General features: G+C 35.3%; 1 protein-coding gene across 1 annotated transcript in view; it reads left to right on the forward strand.

The window, feature by feature from the left end:
- Positions 1–462: 462 nt before the first annotated feature.
- Positions 463–18,510, forward strand: part of LOC125776765 (MICOS complex subunit MIC10-like) — a 35,186-nt gene continuing 17,138 nt past the window's right edge. The window contains exon 1 of the mRNA XM_049450334.1: positions 463–671. Within this exon, the coding sequence (XP_049306291.1) occupies positions 587–671 (85 nt within the window). The 5' untranslated portion in view covers positions 463–586. The remainder of the gene's footprint in view (positions 672–18,510) is intronic.

The following is an 18,510-nucleotide window of genomic DNA, read 5'->3' on the forward strand; positions in this document are numbered from 1 at the left end:
AAATTAATATTAGTTTAATATTGTTAATTTACAGAATAGTTGTGCAAATTGGGTTAGGAATGAGCAAAGTCTTAAATTTAATAAATTTATACAAGCATAAATCAAAATATCATTTCTCATTTTAAATTTATTATTTTAATTGGTATTTAAAATTTATGCCACAATTATTTTATAGTAGTCCAAAAATATGAATTCTTACTTTCCCAGAAATACATTTGTAAACAAAAGGATCGTAATCCTTTTTTAATTTTCCTCAGAAAAGATTTAAACAGTTCAAGAGCTCAAAACATGCGCTACATCAGCTACCTACCCGACTGCATTTCGCAATATGATAAAATAAGTTTTTCAAGAGCTCAAAGCATGCGCTACATCAGCTCGAACCTACCTACCCTGCGCCTTTGCGCAAATGATTATGTTATGATAACAAATGCCCACATACAGATTTGGCAATGGCAATAGCAATAGATTTAGTAAGACATAGATTTTATCCTGTCGAGACGGCCCGTTAGTCTTTCAATTTTATTACTTGACCATCCATATATGTAGATACAAGTTTTCTGTATATGAAAATAGAAATTATTTTAAAATGGCTGCACCTAAAGTCAGATTTCCAGAGGATGATTTTGGAAACCGTTTAGATCGATGTTGCACCGATGTGTTAATAAAGGGATGTAAGTTGTGCTGTTTATTAATTGTGTAATAGTTTGACTGTTGATAATTTGTAGCTTAATTATTATTTATAATTCTTTAACATGTACTGGAAACAACATGAGTTGGATATTGATTAGCATAATTATTACGTTATATATGTAAGTTATGATTATGAATAAAGGTTATGAAGCCCTGATGCATTTTTAAGAGTTTTAGACTTTCAATTAAAAGTTTTAAAAAACTTTTATATAACATCCCGTGAAGTTCTCCAGACTAAGAATATATGTATGTATGCAACTATATATGTACATACAATTTTCGCTGACTTGCATTGTTCAATGTTCGATATACATTAAAGAGAGCTGGGGTTTAGAATAACATCCCCCAAGTCCTAGGTCGAAATGGATGGCTGCGATTTAGAACAGCATCCCCGGATTTCGGGATTAACACATTGAGTGCCAAGGGGTTTTGACGAAAACCTTCCCCGGGTGCCAAGCACATTTTTTGCTATAAACTGGTGTAAAAGTAGAAAATATTCAGTTCCGCGCCAATCCTGGATGATTTTGTGGTTTATTTTGGATTTAATAACGGTTTTTTTTTGTCGCACGTTTCCTTACGACATGGCACTGCACGACGGAATTGCAATCGTAAAAATCGATGTCGTACGAAAATGTGCGACGCGATTTTTTTGCTATTTTTTATTTTTTTTTCTTTTTACGCATTTTATACGATGGAGCACGTAATCCTGCAGAGCCTTCAACTAGTCAAGGAGCGAGACCTAAAAGACGAGCAACAGAAAAGCCACTGGCTGTGGTATATAAGGGGAAATCAGGCATTGATCTTTCCGACCAAATGGCAAATACCCTTCGCAAAGGGTTAAAATGGTACCGAAAGCTGGGAATTGAACTTTCACTTGGACTTTCCGTGGTAAATGCCTATACTGTGTATAAAGCAGCTACGAATAGAAACATTAATATACGAACATTCCGTGAACGCGTTGCGAAGGGCTTACTAGATCTCACATCCCCCAGCCTGTATCGAAATCAAAACATATTATCACAAAAAGAGTAGATGAAACTAATAAAACCATCCGACGTGCATGTGTTTTATGCTACGCTGAAGCAAAAAGAAAATTTAGTCGAAAGGAAGCAAGAAAGAATATCAAAAGGACAACTACGTATTGTCCGCAATGCCCCAACACTCCTCAATTGTGCATTGATTGCTTTCCAAAATATACACATCTAAAAAATTAATGTAAAAATCAATGTAATTGAAGTTATCATATCCTAATTTTAGTTTTTCAATATCTTTTTTATACTTTTTTTTCCGAAATATCGAATGAATTCCAATAAATTTTCAAAATTAAAAAGAACCTACGAGTTTTTATCATAAAAACCGCAAAAATGAAGATATCTCTATGAAACTTGGACCAAAATTTAGGGCAAACATTAGGCTGCTAGAAATACATTTAAAAAACCCTGTAGCATCAACCAAAAACACATGACAATACCTAAGGCCAGACAATGCCTGTCGCACGAAAACGTGTAGCCATGGCACCCCAGGAAGTTTTTGGTGTCGCACGAAAACTTGTAGCCATGGCACTCAATGTGTTAAAATGGGTATGTGCGGATAGAGGTGGTCCTACACATCAAGAATATGTACATACATATACGCCGCAGACTAATGGTTTTTGAGATATTTGCATTTAAAGTTAAAAAAAATCAACTATTTAAAATGCATTTTACACTTATATTTTATACTTTAATATCCACTAACACTGCACATTTCATAACCCAACAGTGTTCTCACTGTCGTTAGAAAGATCAAAAAACAGCTGTTATTGTCATTCAGGAATTCATATCGCTTAATATTTATCAAAAGAAAAGATTGTCATATAGTATTTTGAAAAAAAAAAGCCGTCTTTTTCAAATATTTTCCATATAATAGAAATAGTGGATGCATATTTTCATTTGTTAAGTCGATTTTCAGTTGAAATTAGATTCATTGCTTTAAAAAAAAATTGTTTGTTTACATTTTTTCCCCTTTGTAGTGTCTAAATCAGCTGTGATAATGCAATAGATTTCCAATGCTGACAAGTAGATGGCGCAAAATCAGAAACGCACTGAGAGATTTTGCGTGGATCAGTTTCAAATCATTTCAATGAAGTGATTTGGAACTGTCATTTTTGTATGGCGAAATCTTGATAAATTTAAAAGATTAGTGGGATAAACCACTCAACAGCCGAAATCGTGTGATTAAGTGTCGGTCTGAACATGGTATTATACTATGTATATAATTGGCACAATTCCGATTTCTTTGCCGCCGCGTTTTGAAGGTACCGTTGGAAAGAGAAAGTCCTGATTAAAAATCATATAGGGTTACAGGGTTCGCAAACGCTTAGTTTACGAGATATTCGACCTTATATTTCAAAAATTTGCAAAATTCGAACATTTCAAGAAGCTATTTCACCACATTAAACACACTTTATTCAAATTTTTTCTTCAAATTGATTAAATTACACTATAATCTTTTAAATAAATCCACATTTTACACTTTTAGCAGGTTTTTTTTACCAAAAAAAATCTTTATTTTAAAAATTACATTTTACACTCGTTTGAACTTCATTTGTTTACCAAAAATAACAACGAAATGGAGTGCTGCCATGTTATGATAAGGCAATTCGCTGAAATTCCTCTTTTTCGCAAGAATTCCTCTATACATGCATATGGATATTTTCTTTTTAAATTTATTAAGCAAATAAGTAATATTTTATAATAATATTATTATATAGTGTAAAGTGTACAGTACAGTACGAAAACTCAAATTTTGTTTCAATATGAGTGCATGATGACCGAAAAATATAACCAAATCTCATGTATTAAATATAATAATATATCGTCGCCTAAAATACAAATCATTGTATCATCAAAAATAAATGGAAATCGCTGACAGATATAATTTATCCAATTTATGACGCAAACTCAAATTTTGATTCAATATGAGTGCATGATAACCAAAAATTATAACCACTTTATAACAAAAAGTCAATATATTTTTTTATTTTTAACGCAGAACGGAGTACTACGCGAAAGTACTTCAGTCACCCCGGGTATTCGCTCGGTCAGGGTTATATTTTTTAAAGCGCTGCCGAGAGCACGATTTTTTCCAAAAAAAAACTGTTTGTGTGTTTGTTCGCTGTCAACCGAATGAAACATTAGAAGTTATGTGGGAATCTCGCCCCACCTCATTCGTGTTGAATTAGACCGTATGGAGAAGATGTATTGATTCCCCGAATCCCTATGACACTATCGGATTTACCATTCCAATTTAAACGTTTACAATTTCCGGTAAAGACATCTTTTGTAATGACCATTAATAAATCGCAGGGTCAAACTTTCAACGTTGCAGGCTTAGATTTGAGCGTTGACTGTCTTTCACATGGCCCACTGTATGTCGCTCTTTCAAGAGTAACCTCAAGAGAAAACATGCTTGTATTGTCTAATGACAAGAAAGCTGTGAACGTTGTATATAAAGACATTCTTTAATATATTAATTGTTGTTGTAAAAATAAAATAAATATGTAAAAATGCAAAAAAAATGTAGGGTATGAATTTAGATATTCCAAAGATAGCAAGGAAATCTTCATGGTATAAAGAAAGGGGGTTTTACTCCAAATGTAACGCGTGCGGGCCACGGGCAGTAATGAATAAATCAAAACTACGGGATCGATTTTAATCATTTTTTCAGTGAGTGACATAGGCCTTTTATTTTATTTCCGTGCGAAGCCGGGCGGGTTGCTAGTAGTTAATAAAGAAAAAAGAATCACTCGAAAGTACAAACAAAGAAAACGCTGAAAAATCCTTCACTTTTGGTTTTTAAGGTGTGGCAATTCTGGGGTCGAATCGTTACATACGTGAACGTATCACTCGTCACGTAAAAGTCTGTATTTCGTATTATGACATACGTGATCGTAACGCTTATATACGTGATCGTAACGCTTCTATCGTAATCTGGCATGATGACACACGTGAACGAGTATATAAACGTATCCGTTCGTTCGAATGGTCGTTCGAACGCAAATTACCAATCGTAATATAAAGGGTGATTTTTTAAGAGCTTGATAACTTTTAAAAAAAAAAAAACGCATAAAATTTGCAAAATCTCATCGGTTCTTTATTTGAAACGTTAGATTGGTTCATGACATTTACTTTTTGAAGATAATTTCATTTAAATGTTGACCGCGGCTGCGTCTTAGGTGGTCCATTCGGAAAGTCCAATTTTGGGCAACTTTTTCGAGCATTTCGGCCGGAATAGCCCGAATTTCTTCGGAAATGTTGTCTTCCAAAGCTGGAATAGTTGCTGGCTTATTTCTGTAGACTTTAGACTTGACGTAGCCCCACAAAAAATAGTCTAAAGGCGTTAAATCGCATGATCTTGGTGGCCAACTTACGGGTCCATTTCTTGAGATGAATTGTTGTCCGAAGTTTTCCCTCAAAATGGCCATAGAATCGCGAGCTGTGTGGCATGTAGCGCCATCTTGTTGAAACCACATGTCAACCAAGTTCAGTTCTTCCATTTTTGGCAACAAAAAGTTTGTTAGCATCGAACGATAGCGATCGCCATTCACCGTAACGTTGCGTCCAACAGCATCTTAACCTCAAAAAAATCACCCGTTACAAATTTATGGAAGTGTGAGCAAAATTTTTTTAAATTTCAAGTTTTTTATAATTTTTAGGAATAAGGAACATAAACAAGAAACCAATGAATGGAATATCTCATTAAAAATTAATAAAAAATTATTTATGTGATCAAATTTTTGTATTTTAGTTGCCAATAAAAATAAAATTATTTGCAAAAATAAGGATATATACATTTTTGAATTAAAATTATTTATTTGGTCCATTGCGGTGAAGCGGTTCGCTACCCCGTTATCCATTTCTTGTGTGTGATAAGAATCGCAATTTTTGAGGGTCGTAACTAATTGTAAATTTTATGCAGATGTATGTAATGCCTCACAAATGTTATCAAATCTTCCACTTTTGTGAGGTAATACCTTCCTCTCTTGTCAAATCTTCAAATACTCCACCGTGTTTTTAAGATTTCAATGCTTTGTTCAACGATACATCTACAAAGAAAATTTTATTAATGAGGATGCATAATTTTTTTTATACCTACGCTATTGCTACGAACTCCTAGCTACCTCCGTACTATTTTTGTATGCCCTTTACTTTCACTAGAGCTCAAATAAAAAAACAAACATGAATTCATTATGATATTTAATTAGCTTTTTTGTAAGTTTATTGAAAATTTCGCAACAGTTTTACAGTTCCACATCTATTGTGACCTAAAAATACGATCCAAAGCAATGTGGAATTTAAAAACTATTGTGAATTGAGAATACATTACGATCCGTTTGCTATCGTATGTCATAATGCCAATCACCGCATACGATTGACGTATCACGTAATTTTCTTTCGTATGTTTGCCGATCCGTGCACGGATGTAACGATTCGACCCCTGGTTTTCCTCATAAATAAAAGCACTCTAAACTTTTCAGCCATAAATTTGACGAGTGATTTTTAAATAACTAAATTTAGTTGAATAATTACAAAATAAATGTGAACTTATTTCAATGCTTAGAGTGTATATTTGAATATACATAGTAAAAAACGTAAAAAAAAATTAGTGAAACATGGAAAAATAACGTGTGTTCCTAGTGAAAATTTTTTAACTTTTAAACGTGAATATTTTAAAAAATATCAGTTATTTTTATATATTTTTTTTTTTAAATTCCTCCTCTGGAGAAGCTCCCCTATCCGTACATACCCCATTTATACGGAAATTCCGCCAAAGTAATCGGAATCGTGACTATATTTTAATAATGGAGTAATACGTTAGTATTATAAAAAAAAAAATGTTGGTTGGGTTACTTCTGTATTAACGGTATATTGATTTCAATGGAACTCAAATTTTTATTATACTATATTCGCGTGCCTTAATTAAAACCGGTGTGTTTTCGCAATTGGAAATTTTTAATATAATTAAATAAAATAACTTTGGTCCGACAAAGGGTTATTTTTTTTGAAGCGCGGCCAAAGGCCTCCAACGCAAAGAGGAGTTCAACGCAAAAGAACTGAGCACGCCAAGGTATTGGTCCGACCGAGGGTTATTTTATGAAGCACGGCCGAAGGCCGCCAACGCAAAAAGGAGTTGAATGCAAAAAAGAACTGAGCACGCCCAGGTGTTGGTCCGAACCAGGGTTATTTTTTTGGAAGCGCGGCCGAATGCAGAAAAAATTCTATGCGGAAAACTAATATATTTCCTGTCATTGGGGTATTATTTGTTTTCTTTATTTCTTTTGGTTCTTCTGTAAAGTAATTAAAATGCAACCCTTTTGTTATTGTACGAACAAAAATAAATTAACAAAAATTAAATGTTGGATACAGGTTATTTTTGCACTATTTAATATAAAATACATGGTTAGAAACGATCTAGTGAAGTGTTAGTGGATGTAAAAGTTAAAAATATAACGATAAAATTCATTATAAATAGGAAAACACGCTTTTTAAATAGTTGAATTTTTGAACTTTAAATGCAATCATCTCAAAAACCATAAATCAGCCCAACTATATACATATATATGTATTAGACTGTGCCAAATAATTTTTTTTTTTTTTTCGGTCCCATATCAAAATTTCGTTGAGAGTCACGAAAAAGAAATTGTGTCAAAATTTGAGCCCTTTATCTTCATTTTTCAGCTAGCGCTCGCAAAAATAAGAATTTTCGTCAAAAAATGTTTTTTTTTCATTCATTTTTATGTTATAAATAATTTAAAATACCAAATATAAAAAAACCCTTGGTAGGGTTTTGTAGGAAATTAAATTCTCTACAAAAATGATCCTTTCTCGAATTTATAGAATCAACACCGTTTTTTTATTGCTCATTCAATTACAATTTGTTCTATGATTTTTATTTTCAATTATTGATAAACACTAATTAAACTTCTTTCCAACGAAAAAAACAAACTAAATCAATTTTTCTAGGAATGTTTATGATCTAAACAAGCAGTTTTTATACTCTTAAGCTGTTAATATGTTTTATTTTTAAAATAATGAATTTTATGCTAATTTTATCTTTTTTTGCTTTTGTCCTTATTATTGTGTCAAAGCTTAGTTAAATTCATGTTTAGAGTCAGAATTCCACAAATTTTCGATTTTATGAAAAATCATTGGTATGTTAGAATTAGATAGTAGTTACTACTATCTTAAAAGGATTACATTAAGTAAAAAAATAATGAGCTATTATATTTTATTATTTTTATTCACATGTTTCATTAATTGTTAAGATCTTACATATTTTCTCTAAAAGATCTTATGTCCTCTGACATAAAATTATAATGACAAATATATTTTTGATCTTGTAATAAAAGAGGCTGATAAGATATTTACTCGAATGACTTTAAAGTCAATTATGAAATCCAAGTAAACATATTACTCACATAGATTTCGTTTATTACAATTAGGATATTTTTTGCGATGTTCAGCAACAACTTGTAATAAAAACTGCTTCTGTTCTTCATCACAAGTGAGACTATCATTATATTTGTCAATTAGCGCTACAGCTCTTTCGGCAATATCATTTACGACTTTAATTGATCGAACAGTTTCTAAAGAAGCTTGGTACCCATCATCGAACTCCCATTGATCTACAGGTAAATCCAGAAAACTTGTAGATAAACCGAAATTCTCAAACAAAATCATCAATTTTTGAGTAATAAAATCACTAATATCTTTTGAGCCAAATGTTTTTAAATCGTCTTGTTTTAAACATAACTTCCTCGTATTTTCTGTCATACTTAATTGATTTGTTATTGCTTGAACCATTTTTGTCTTGATGGTCGATGGTATTCTTTCATCGAAGAATGATAATGCCACATGATCCTCCGACAAGTACCAGAGATGTCTAAGAAATTTAGTTGATGCAGCTTCGGAAAATTTCACGTTTATGCGTTTAAAATCTAATAAGCTATTCAAGAACATAAAATCCTGATACGGAGCATAGATACTGATTGGTGCATTATACCAGCCTTTGATATAAACATCGACAATAAAAATACAAATTTCTGTTAGTTTGGGAAGCTCGACTTTAGCAAGTTTAAATTGACTTTTGAATAAATAAATTTTTAAGCAGTAAATTGCTTTTGATAGCCATCGAGCATGATGGTGTGCTCCAGGAGTCTTGAAAGAAATACCTTGAGGTGGAACTTCTCCCAAAAATATACAAGCCAAAGTTAAGAGCTCCTTATAATCTCCTCTAGGTTGAAATTCCTAAAATAATCAGATTACTTTGATCGATCGGTTGACGATATTTGTGGTATAAAAATAAAATTACATTTCGTTGTATAAGGTTACCTTCATTTGATATTGAATAAATTCCAAAATATCTTGTTTTTTTTTCACACAAAATTTGCTTGACGCTTTGATCATCCATTCCTGTTTCATACTGGGACTGATCAATTGTTGACCATTCTTGCTTGAATCGATTGAAAACTGCAGCACTTGGACCACAAGACACAGGCCAGACAACTTCTGCAACACTTTTTAAGACTAGCTCATAAATATGATGTCGACACGGAAACCAGATCGATTTTTTATTCAAAGCTTTCTCAATGTATACTGCTGCTCCATTCTCATCACCTTTAAACACAGTCAATAATGATCAACACGAAAAATCAATGAGAAAAACTAAATGACGGTAAAGCATAAGTTTTGGCTTAGAGCACATAGTTTTATTGTAATTGTACAATAATAACACACCTGAGTTAACGTAGGCAGTGTCAAAGCACATTCCTTTAACATTATTAACAACGTTCCATCGTTTCAACTCTCCGACAATCGACTGAGCTTGATTGAATCCTGTTCCACTATTCAATTTTGGAACCGCTAGAAGTTGTTCAAATTGTAATTGAATGAGCAATAAAAAAACGGTGTTGATTCTATAAATTCGAGAAAGGATCATTTTTGTAGAGAATTTAATTTCCTACAAAACCATACCAAGGGTTTTTTTATATTTGGTATTTTAAATTATTTATAACCAAAAAATGAATGAAAAAAAACATTTTTTGACGAAAATTCTTATTTTTGCGAGCGCTAGCTGAAAAATGAAGATAAAGGGCTCAAATTTTGACACAATTTCTTTTTCGTGACTCTCAACGAAATTTTGATATGGGACCGAAAAAAAAAAAAATTTTTTATTTGGCACAGTCTAATATATATATTTTCTTAATCAAGAGGACCTCCTCTATCCGTACATACCCATTTTAACCCCGAAATCCGGGCATACTATTCTAAAATTTACCCAAATGAATGCGTACGGTTAGATGAAGTTCTTCAGATTAAGAAAATTTATAAAATGTAGCGGACTTTTATTTTTTGAGATGTTTGCATTTAAAACCCAAAAATACATCTAATGCACATTTCTCCGAATTACTGTAAATTCTACACTTACTCGCGATTTGTCACCTAAAATGCAAAATCACGTATCATAACTTTTCATATGTTTACAGGCGATGGAAAAACGATATAATATTTCTATATAGAAACCACTCACATAGAAACCAAACGCCTATTTTGGTTATAAAATTTGTTATAGTTTGGTCTTGCAATTCTAGATTTTATTTTGATGATACGGTGTTTTGCATTTTATGTGACGACATGTACATACATATATTTAGGGTGAATTTACAGGTACCGCTGTGTTATAGTTTTTCAGATATTTGCATTTAAAGTTCATAAATTTAGCTGTTTAAAGTGCATGTTTCTTCGATTTGTAATAAATTTTTTCTATCCATTTACGTAATATTAAATAGTGCAAAAATGCTTTTGTTCCATTCTTTTCAATAAATAATCAGTGGGAAAAGAGGAAGTCATCTTCATTTAAAAGTATGTATATAGTAAACGCATAGTTTATGAGTTATTCGACTTTAAAGTTCAAAAATTCCCAAAATTCAAATATTTCAATAAGCTATTTCACTACATTTAACACACTTTATCCACATTTTCATTTCAAATTCATTTAATTAAACTGTAAACATTTAAACAAATTCAAAATTTACACTTTTTGTAGGTTTTATAAGTAAGAAATCTCTATTTCAAAAATAACTTTTTGCACTCGTAGTAAGAATGATTATTGTGCTAACAATTGTGAGGAAATGGAGCGCTGCCATATGATAATAAGCAAATATGAGCCATTCGCTGAAATTTGTCTTTTTCGCTTTAATCCCTATATCTTTCTTTAGCAATTTTAGTTTCAATAAAATAAAGTGTGAGTATAAACAATTTTTCCATGCATATGGATATTTTTATACTCTCGCAACAAAGTTGCTAAGGAGAGATTTATAGTTTTGTTCACATAACGGTTGTTTGTAAGTCCTAAAACTAAAAGAGTCAGATATAGGGTTATATATACCAAAGTGATCAGGGTGACGAGTAGAGTTGAAATCCGGATGTCTGTCTGTCCGTCCGTCCGTCCGTGCAAGCTGTAGCTTGAGTAAAAATTGAGATATCATTGTGAAACTTGGTACACGTATTTCTTGGCTCCATAAGAAGGTTAAGTTCGAAGATGGGCAAAATCGGCCAACTGCCACGCTCACAAAATGGCGGAAACCGAAAACCTATAAAGTGTCATAACTAAGCCATAAATAAAGATATTAAAGTGAAATTTGGCACAAAGCATCGCATTAGGGAGGAGCATATTTGGAAGTAATTCTTTTCGAAAAGTGGGCGTGGCCCCGTTTTTTGTACATATCTCGGAAACTACTATAGCTATGTCAACCAAACTCTATAGAGTCGTTTCCTTCAGGCATTTCCATATACAGTTCAAAAATGGAAGAAATCGGATAATAACCACGCCCACCTCCCATACAAAGGTTATGTTGAAAATCACTAAAAGTGCGTTAACCGACTAACAAAAAACGTCAGAAACACTAAATTTGACGGAAGAAATGGCAGAAGGAAGCTGCACCCAGACTTTTTTTATAAATAGAAAATGGGCGTGGCGTCGCCCACTTATGGACCAAAAACCATATCTCAGGAACTACTCAACCGATTTCAATGAAATTCGGTATATAATATTTTCCTAACACCCTGATGACATGTACGAAATATGGGTGAAATCGGTTCACAACCACGCCTTCTTCCAATATAACGCTATTTTGAATTCCATCTGGTGCCTTCTCTGTATAATATATACATTAGGAACCAATGATGATAGCGGAATAAAACTTTACACAAATACGGTATTTGAGCTGAGGTATCCCTTGTGGAAAAATTGTCGTGATCGGACTATAACTTTTCAAGGTCCCTGATATCGAACACGAAGAACTCAGTGTCTAACCTAACGTAACCTAATTTTTCACCGAAAATGTCGGTAAATCTCTCAGAATTTAATTCTAATTAATTTTACAACAAAATAAAAAAATGTGTAAATAACGGATAATGAAATCTCGATTATCACTTTATCATGCGAGAGTATAAAATGTTCGGTGACACCCGAACTTAGCCCTTCCTTACTTGTCTTCTTTAAATTTAATAAACAACAAATTGTGTACTCACAACGTGTCGTAAAATAATAAATTTCTATACTAGTAGTTTAAAAAATTTGCTGTTGGATTGCATACTAAAATAAGTTTACGCAAATGCAACTCTGAACGCTTTATTTTGGATCGTTATAACTTTATGAGACTATGTGAAACCCCTAAGATTAATATTGTAAAATAATGACATAAATAAACATTTATAACTCAAGAACGGTTGACCCGTTTGGCTGAAAATTGGTGGGAATTAGCTTAGAACCAATGCAAGGACATAGGATAGTTTTTATCTCATTATTCAATTCAATTCAAGTCATAAATACAAAAATTATATTTCAAATCAAAAGCATTGGTTCAAAATTCATGTAAGAATCATTTGAAATTTTTAGTAATTAAAAAATAGAAAGAAATAAGAAAAAATTTTCATATCCATACAAGCTTAGTACGAGTATAACCCGATTTTACTTCTGAACCAGCCAGTTTTTTCACCTAACGGTTGTACGTATCACCTAAAACTAATCGAGATAGATATAGGGTTATATACATATGTATATACAACCAAATTTGCTGGGGCAAATCTGTATGATAACCCCGCTCATTACCCATGTAACGCTACCGTTAAAAACTACTAAAAGCTCGATAAATCAATAACTAAATACGCCAGAAATATTAAATTTTACCACAAAGATGATGGGCGTGGCACCACCCATATTTGGTGAAATCCCTATTGCCCTATTGTGAAAATGGATGAAATCTGACAACAACAACACCTACTTCTCATATAGCACAATTTTAATTTCCAATTAATTACAAACATTTTGTAAATTCAATAAAAACTGTTCAAGCCCTTAGGTACACCCCGGTAATTGTAGTTGACGTTTGACCCAAAGGTCGGTCAATGTTTGATATATAAGTATATAATAACTGAAATTAATCGGTAATCCTTCTCTCATAATGGTATGTCTATAAACCAAAAATGGGTTGAATCGGGTCACATACTTAGCCTTTACCCCCATATACCTAATATAAAGATTTTCGGACTTCAGGGTCACTTTGTACCGCATATATTGACCAACATCTGAGTTATCTCAATGAAAATAAGAGAGCGTGTTTTATTCATAACATTGTATCTTTTTGCCTAAATTAGATAAATTTGGGCGAAAACTTGGTCTAGACGCTATATAAATAATATTGACTACTATATATGATTGGGTTTACATCTTATAGTATTTCAATGGCTTTGATTCTTGCAAAAGTATAAAATGTTGGGTTGCACCCGACCTTAGCCCTTCCTTACTTGTTGTTAATGCTATTTTTAAGATTTAAAGGAGATGTAGTTGCTAATTTTGCTTCGGAATCTGCTAGTGTGTTTCCTTGTATGCCGATATGACTGAGTATCCATGAGAGTTTAATTTTTCCTACATTGGCGGTATGTATATTTCTGATTCGGCAAATCGTGTCAGTGGCAAGCGTGCTGCTTCTGCTAAAAATACTGAGGCAAAAGATGCTAGTATAGCAAACGTAATTGTTGCATAGTTATTAACAACGCTGCTTAGAACCATCAGTGTAGAGAGTTTTCCAATTAGTGTAATTTCTTAAAATTTCCGAAAAAAGTTGTGAATAAACTTTAGGTGATGTGCTTTCTTTTTTATATGTATATGATCAAGTCCAAAATAACGCAAGATTGGGTTAGATTACATGGAGGAGCACGAAAGCGGGCAACTGCTGGGATGGCAGCAGGATCATCCATTTCTTTTGCCGCATCGAATAGCTTTTGTAAGGCTGGAGCTTGTAAGGGCTTGCACTTTATGTTTGAAATATATTTTTGAGGGCAGCTTTGGTAGATGATCCTTTTGCGAAGGTCAGTTTAGTAGACACGCCTTTTGTGATGAAGTGTAACTTGTTTTCTAAGGTAGGTAAACCAGCTTCAGCCAATATGTTTACGATTGGAGGCAGAAAGATAGAGGTGACCAATATATACGGTCAAATACCTGGGTCTCAGGCTGGATTTCATGTTGCGATGGAAGCAGCATGTTGACCTGACCATGGACCAAAGACACTGATGGTGTGCAATCGGCTTGCTGGTAAATCCTTCTTCTTCTTTACTGGCGTAGACACCGCTTACGCGATTATAGCCGAGTCAACAACAGCGCGCCAGTCGTTTCTTCTCTTCGCTACGTGGCGCCAATTGGATATTCCAAGCGAAGCCAGGTCCTTCTCCACTTGGTCCTTCCAACGGAGTGGAGGTCTTCCTCTTCCTCTGCTTCCCCCGGCGGGTACAGCGTCGAATACTTTCAGAGCTGGAGTGTTTTCGTCCATTCGGACAACATGACCTAGCCAGCGTAGCCGCTGTCTTTTAATTCGCTGAACTATGTCAATATCGCCGTATATCTCGTACAGCTCATCGTTCCATCGAATGCGATATTCGCCGTGGCCAACGCGCAAAGGACCATAAATCTTTCGCAGAATTTTTCTCTCGAAAACTCGCAACGTCGACTCATCTGCTGTTGTCATCGTCCAAGCCTCTGCACCATATAGCAGGACGGGAATTATGAGAGACTTATAGAGTTTGGTTTTTGTCTGTCGAGAGAGGACTTTGCTTCTCAATTGCCTACTCAGTCCGAAGTAGCACCTGTTGGCAAGAGTTATCCTGCGTTGGATTTCAAAGCTGACATTGTTGGTGGTGTTTACGCTGGTTCCAAGATAGACGAAATTATCTACAACTTCAAAGTTATGACTGTCAACAGTGACGTGAGTGCCAAGTCGCGAGTGCGACGACTGTTTGTTTGATGACAGGAGATATTTCGTCTTGCCCTCGTTCACTGCCAGACCCATTTGCGTTGCTTCCTTGTTCAGTCTGGAGAAAGCAGAACTAACGGCGCGGGTGTTGAGACCGATGATATCAATATCATCGGCATACGCCAGCAGCTGTACACTCTTATAAAAGATTGTACCTGCTCGATTAAGTTCTGCAGCTCGAACTATTTTCTCCAGCAGCAGATTGAAGAAATCGCACGATAGGGAGTCGCCTTGTCTGAAACCTCGTTTGGTATCGAACGGCTCGGAGAGGTCCTTCCCGATCCTGACGGAGCTTTTGGTCCCGCTCAATGTCAGTTTACACAGCCGTATTAGTTTTGCGGGGATACCAAATTCAGACATCGCGGCATAAAGGCAGCTCCTTTTCGTGCTGTCGAAAGCAGCTTTGAAATCGACGAATAGGTGGTGAGTGTCGATTCTTTTTTCACGGGTCTTTTCCAAGATTTGGCGCATGGTGAATATCTGGTCGGTTGTTGATTTACCAGGTCTGAAGCCACACTGATAAGGTCCAATCAGTTTGTTGACGGTGGGCTTTAATCTTTCACACAATACGCTCGATAGAACCTTATACGCGATATTAAGGAGGCTAATCCCACGGTAATTGGCGCAGATTGTGGGGTCTCCTTTTTTATGGATTGGGCATAGCACACTTAAATTCCAATCGTTGGGCATGCTTTCGTCCGACCATATTTTACAAAGAAGCTGATGCATGCTCCTTATCAGTTCTTCGCCGCCGTGTTTGAATAGCTCGGCTGGCAATCCATCCGCCCCCGCCGCTTTGTTGTTCTTCAGGCGGGTAATTGCTATTCGAACTTCTTCTTGGTCGGGCAATGGAACGTCTTTTCCATCGTCATCGATTGGGGAATCGGGTTCGTCTTCTCCTGGCGTTGTGTGTTCACTGCCATTCAGCAGGCTGGAGAAGTGTTCCCTCCATAATTTAAGTATGCTCTGGGCATCGGTGACTAGATCACCTTGGGGGGTTCTACATGAGTATGCTCCGGTCTTGAAACCTTCTGTAAGCCGCCGCATCTTTTGGTAGAATTTTCGAGCATTACCCCTGTCGGCCAGCTTATCAAGCCCTTCGTACTCACGCATTTCGGCCTCTTTCTTTTTCTGTCTACAAATGCGTCTCGCTTCCCTCTTCAACTCTCGGTATCTATCCCATCCCGCACGTGTTGTGGTCGATCGTAACGTTGCGAGGTAGGCAGCCTGTTTTCTCTCCGCTGCGACACGGCACTCCTCGTCGTACCAGCTGGTTGCTGGTAAATCCCGGGGGTGTAAAACCAAGGATTTTCAGATGGTTGCACACCATGGAAGTGCGACCAATTATCACTTATAGAGCGGTGGGTTGGGCTCCGAAAGCATAGCATCAGTAGGACTTCAACTATCGAAGTTGCAAAGACTCGCCTGCGTCTGCATGTCGGAATCTATGCGCACATGTCCGAAGGAGTCTGATGGAACTCAATTATATATAATTTGTCAAGTCGCCAACACACTGTGCTTCAGATGACAGCAAAGGTAAGGTAATGTCTTCCCAACGTATATAAGAGCTAAGTGGCGTCATACCACTGGCTCTTCTCCCTAGGGATAGCATTACCAAAAAGGTGAACTTCACTAGAAGGTTTAAGATTACCCTCAGCAGCAAGGCCGAATGGAGCGACTCGGCTCTAGAGGTACTGCTTAGGGACAGTACAATCAGGTGGTACACCAATGGCTCGAAAACGTCGGAGGGAATTGGCGCAGGGGTCGCAGTACTACGTGCAAAACTCTCCATATCTGTGGGTAAGTCTCCGAGCATATTCCAAGGTATTTGCTATAAGTCGAGTTAAACCTCAAACGCAACTATCGCAATGAACGTATAACTATACTAAGCGATAGCCAAGCGGCACTCAAAACGATCTCTTCGTACGAGATAAAATCACTATTGGTGCAGGAGTGTATAGAACGACTGAATAGTCTTTTAAAATTTAGCCAAGTGCATCTTATTTGGGTGACAGGCTTGCCCGCTCTGCAGCATCCACCAACTTGGTAGGACCAGAACCTTTCATAGCGGTTGGTCCCCAGACAAAGGAGCTGCTCCGTAATGATGAAACAGTGGGTAGGGAGAAGCATTCGCAACAACTCCCGCGCATGCGCCATGCAAAGTTGCTAATGAATGATACAACCTCAAAAGGTTTAAATATGTAATCAACCTCCCAAGGGAAAAACTCAGGCTACTGGTCTCCTTCTCAAGAAGCACTTATTTAACATGGGCCCAGCTTCTTGTGCAAATTGCCGCTTCTGCGACTTGAAGTCTGAAACATCAGAGCACCTGCTAATGGACTGCACTGCAGTTTGTAGGCGCAGGATTAAGGCCCTTGGAACCATGTTTCCAAATAGGGATCACATTGCCTCAATAGCACCTAGCAGTATATTGGAACACATCAATTTGCTGGGGCTAGTTCAGACGTTGTGAGTTAGAGGAGGGCACAATAGAGGTCGCTGTGCAAAATCCTCATTTACTTGTCTAATCTATTCTATTTTGATAAAAAATTGTATGATAAACAGCTTTGTTTATCACATCAAAGTAGATTAAGTATTATTAAATGTCCCTGTGGTCATTCCATGTATACTTATGATTAAATATATAGCCTAGAATTTTAAGACTATTACGTTATTTATATTACTGCTATTAAAACTTAATATATAGGGGTGTTGCGAAATCCAAGACAGAATTGCTTAGCTGTCAAAATTGCATACCAATTCTGATTTTCAATGGTGTCACAGAATTTGATTGGATTTTAACCTTTTCGAACATACGCAAAACCAATATTCGTGACAAAACTTGCAAATGAATTCATTTGGAAGCAATTCTATTAAAGTTTTTAATAAGTTTCGAATTAAAGGAAGATTTTAAGAGATAACATCTATCGAATGAATAAAGACGCATTTGGGTGTTAAATTACGTTTATTACGTTTTGTAAATCTATTATCTTTAAATACCCGGATTTTTTTTCCAAAAACTCAATGATTAAGACATTTTGTGTTTTATATTTGTGTTCCTATAGAAATAAAGATAAATCAATTCGTAACAATAAAATAACTTGATTTGTTAACTTACATTTCAAATCCGTGTGCGACTATCTTCTTGCATTGTTTCTGAAAGCAAAACCGATAAAATTGGTTTCCGTGGCACCCAAAACCGATACAAATTCTGTTTCGAATATCAAATAAATAATCAGGGGTGTTGTGAAATCCAAGACAGAACTGCTTAGCTGTCAGAATTGCAAACCAATTCTGATTTTAAATGGTGTCACATAATCTGATTGAATTTTTGTCTTTTCGAACATACGCAAAACCAATATTCGAATCAGCTGCTTACTAATGTGACAAAACTTGCAAATGAATACATTTGGAAGCAATCCCTTTAAAGTTTTTAATGAGTTTTTAAAAGATAATATTTATCGAATGAA

This window comes from Bactrocera dorsalis, chromosome 2 (genome assembly GCF_023373825.1).
Source record: "Bactrocera dorsalis isolate Fly_Bdor chromosome 2, ASM2337382v1, whole genome shotgun sequence".
NCBI lineage: Eukaryota > Metazoa > Arthropoda > Insecta > Diptera > Tephritidae > Bactrocera > Bactrocera dorsalis.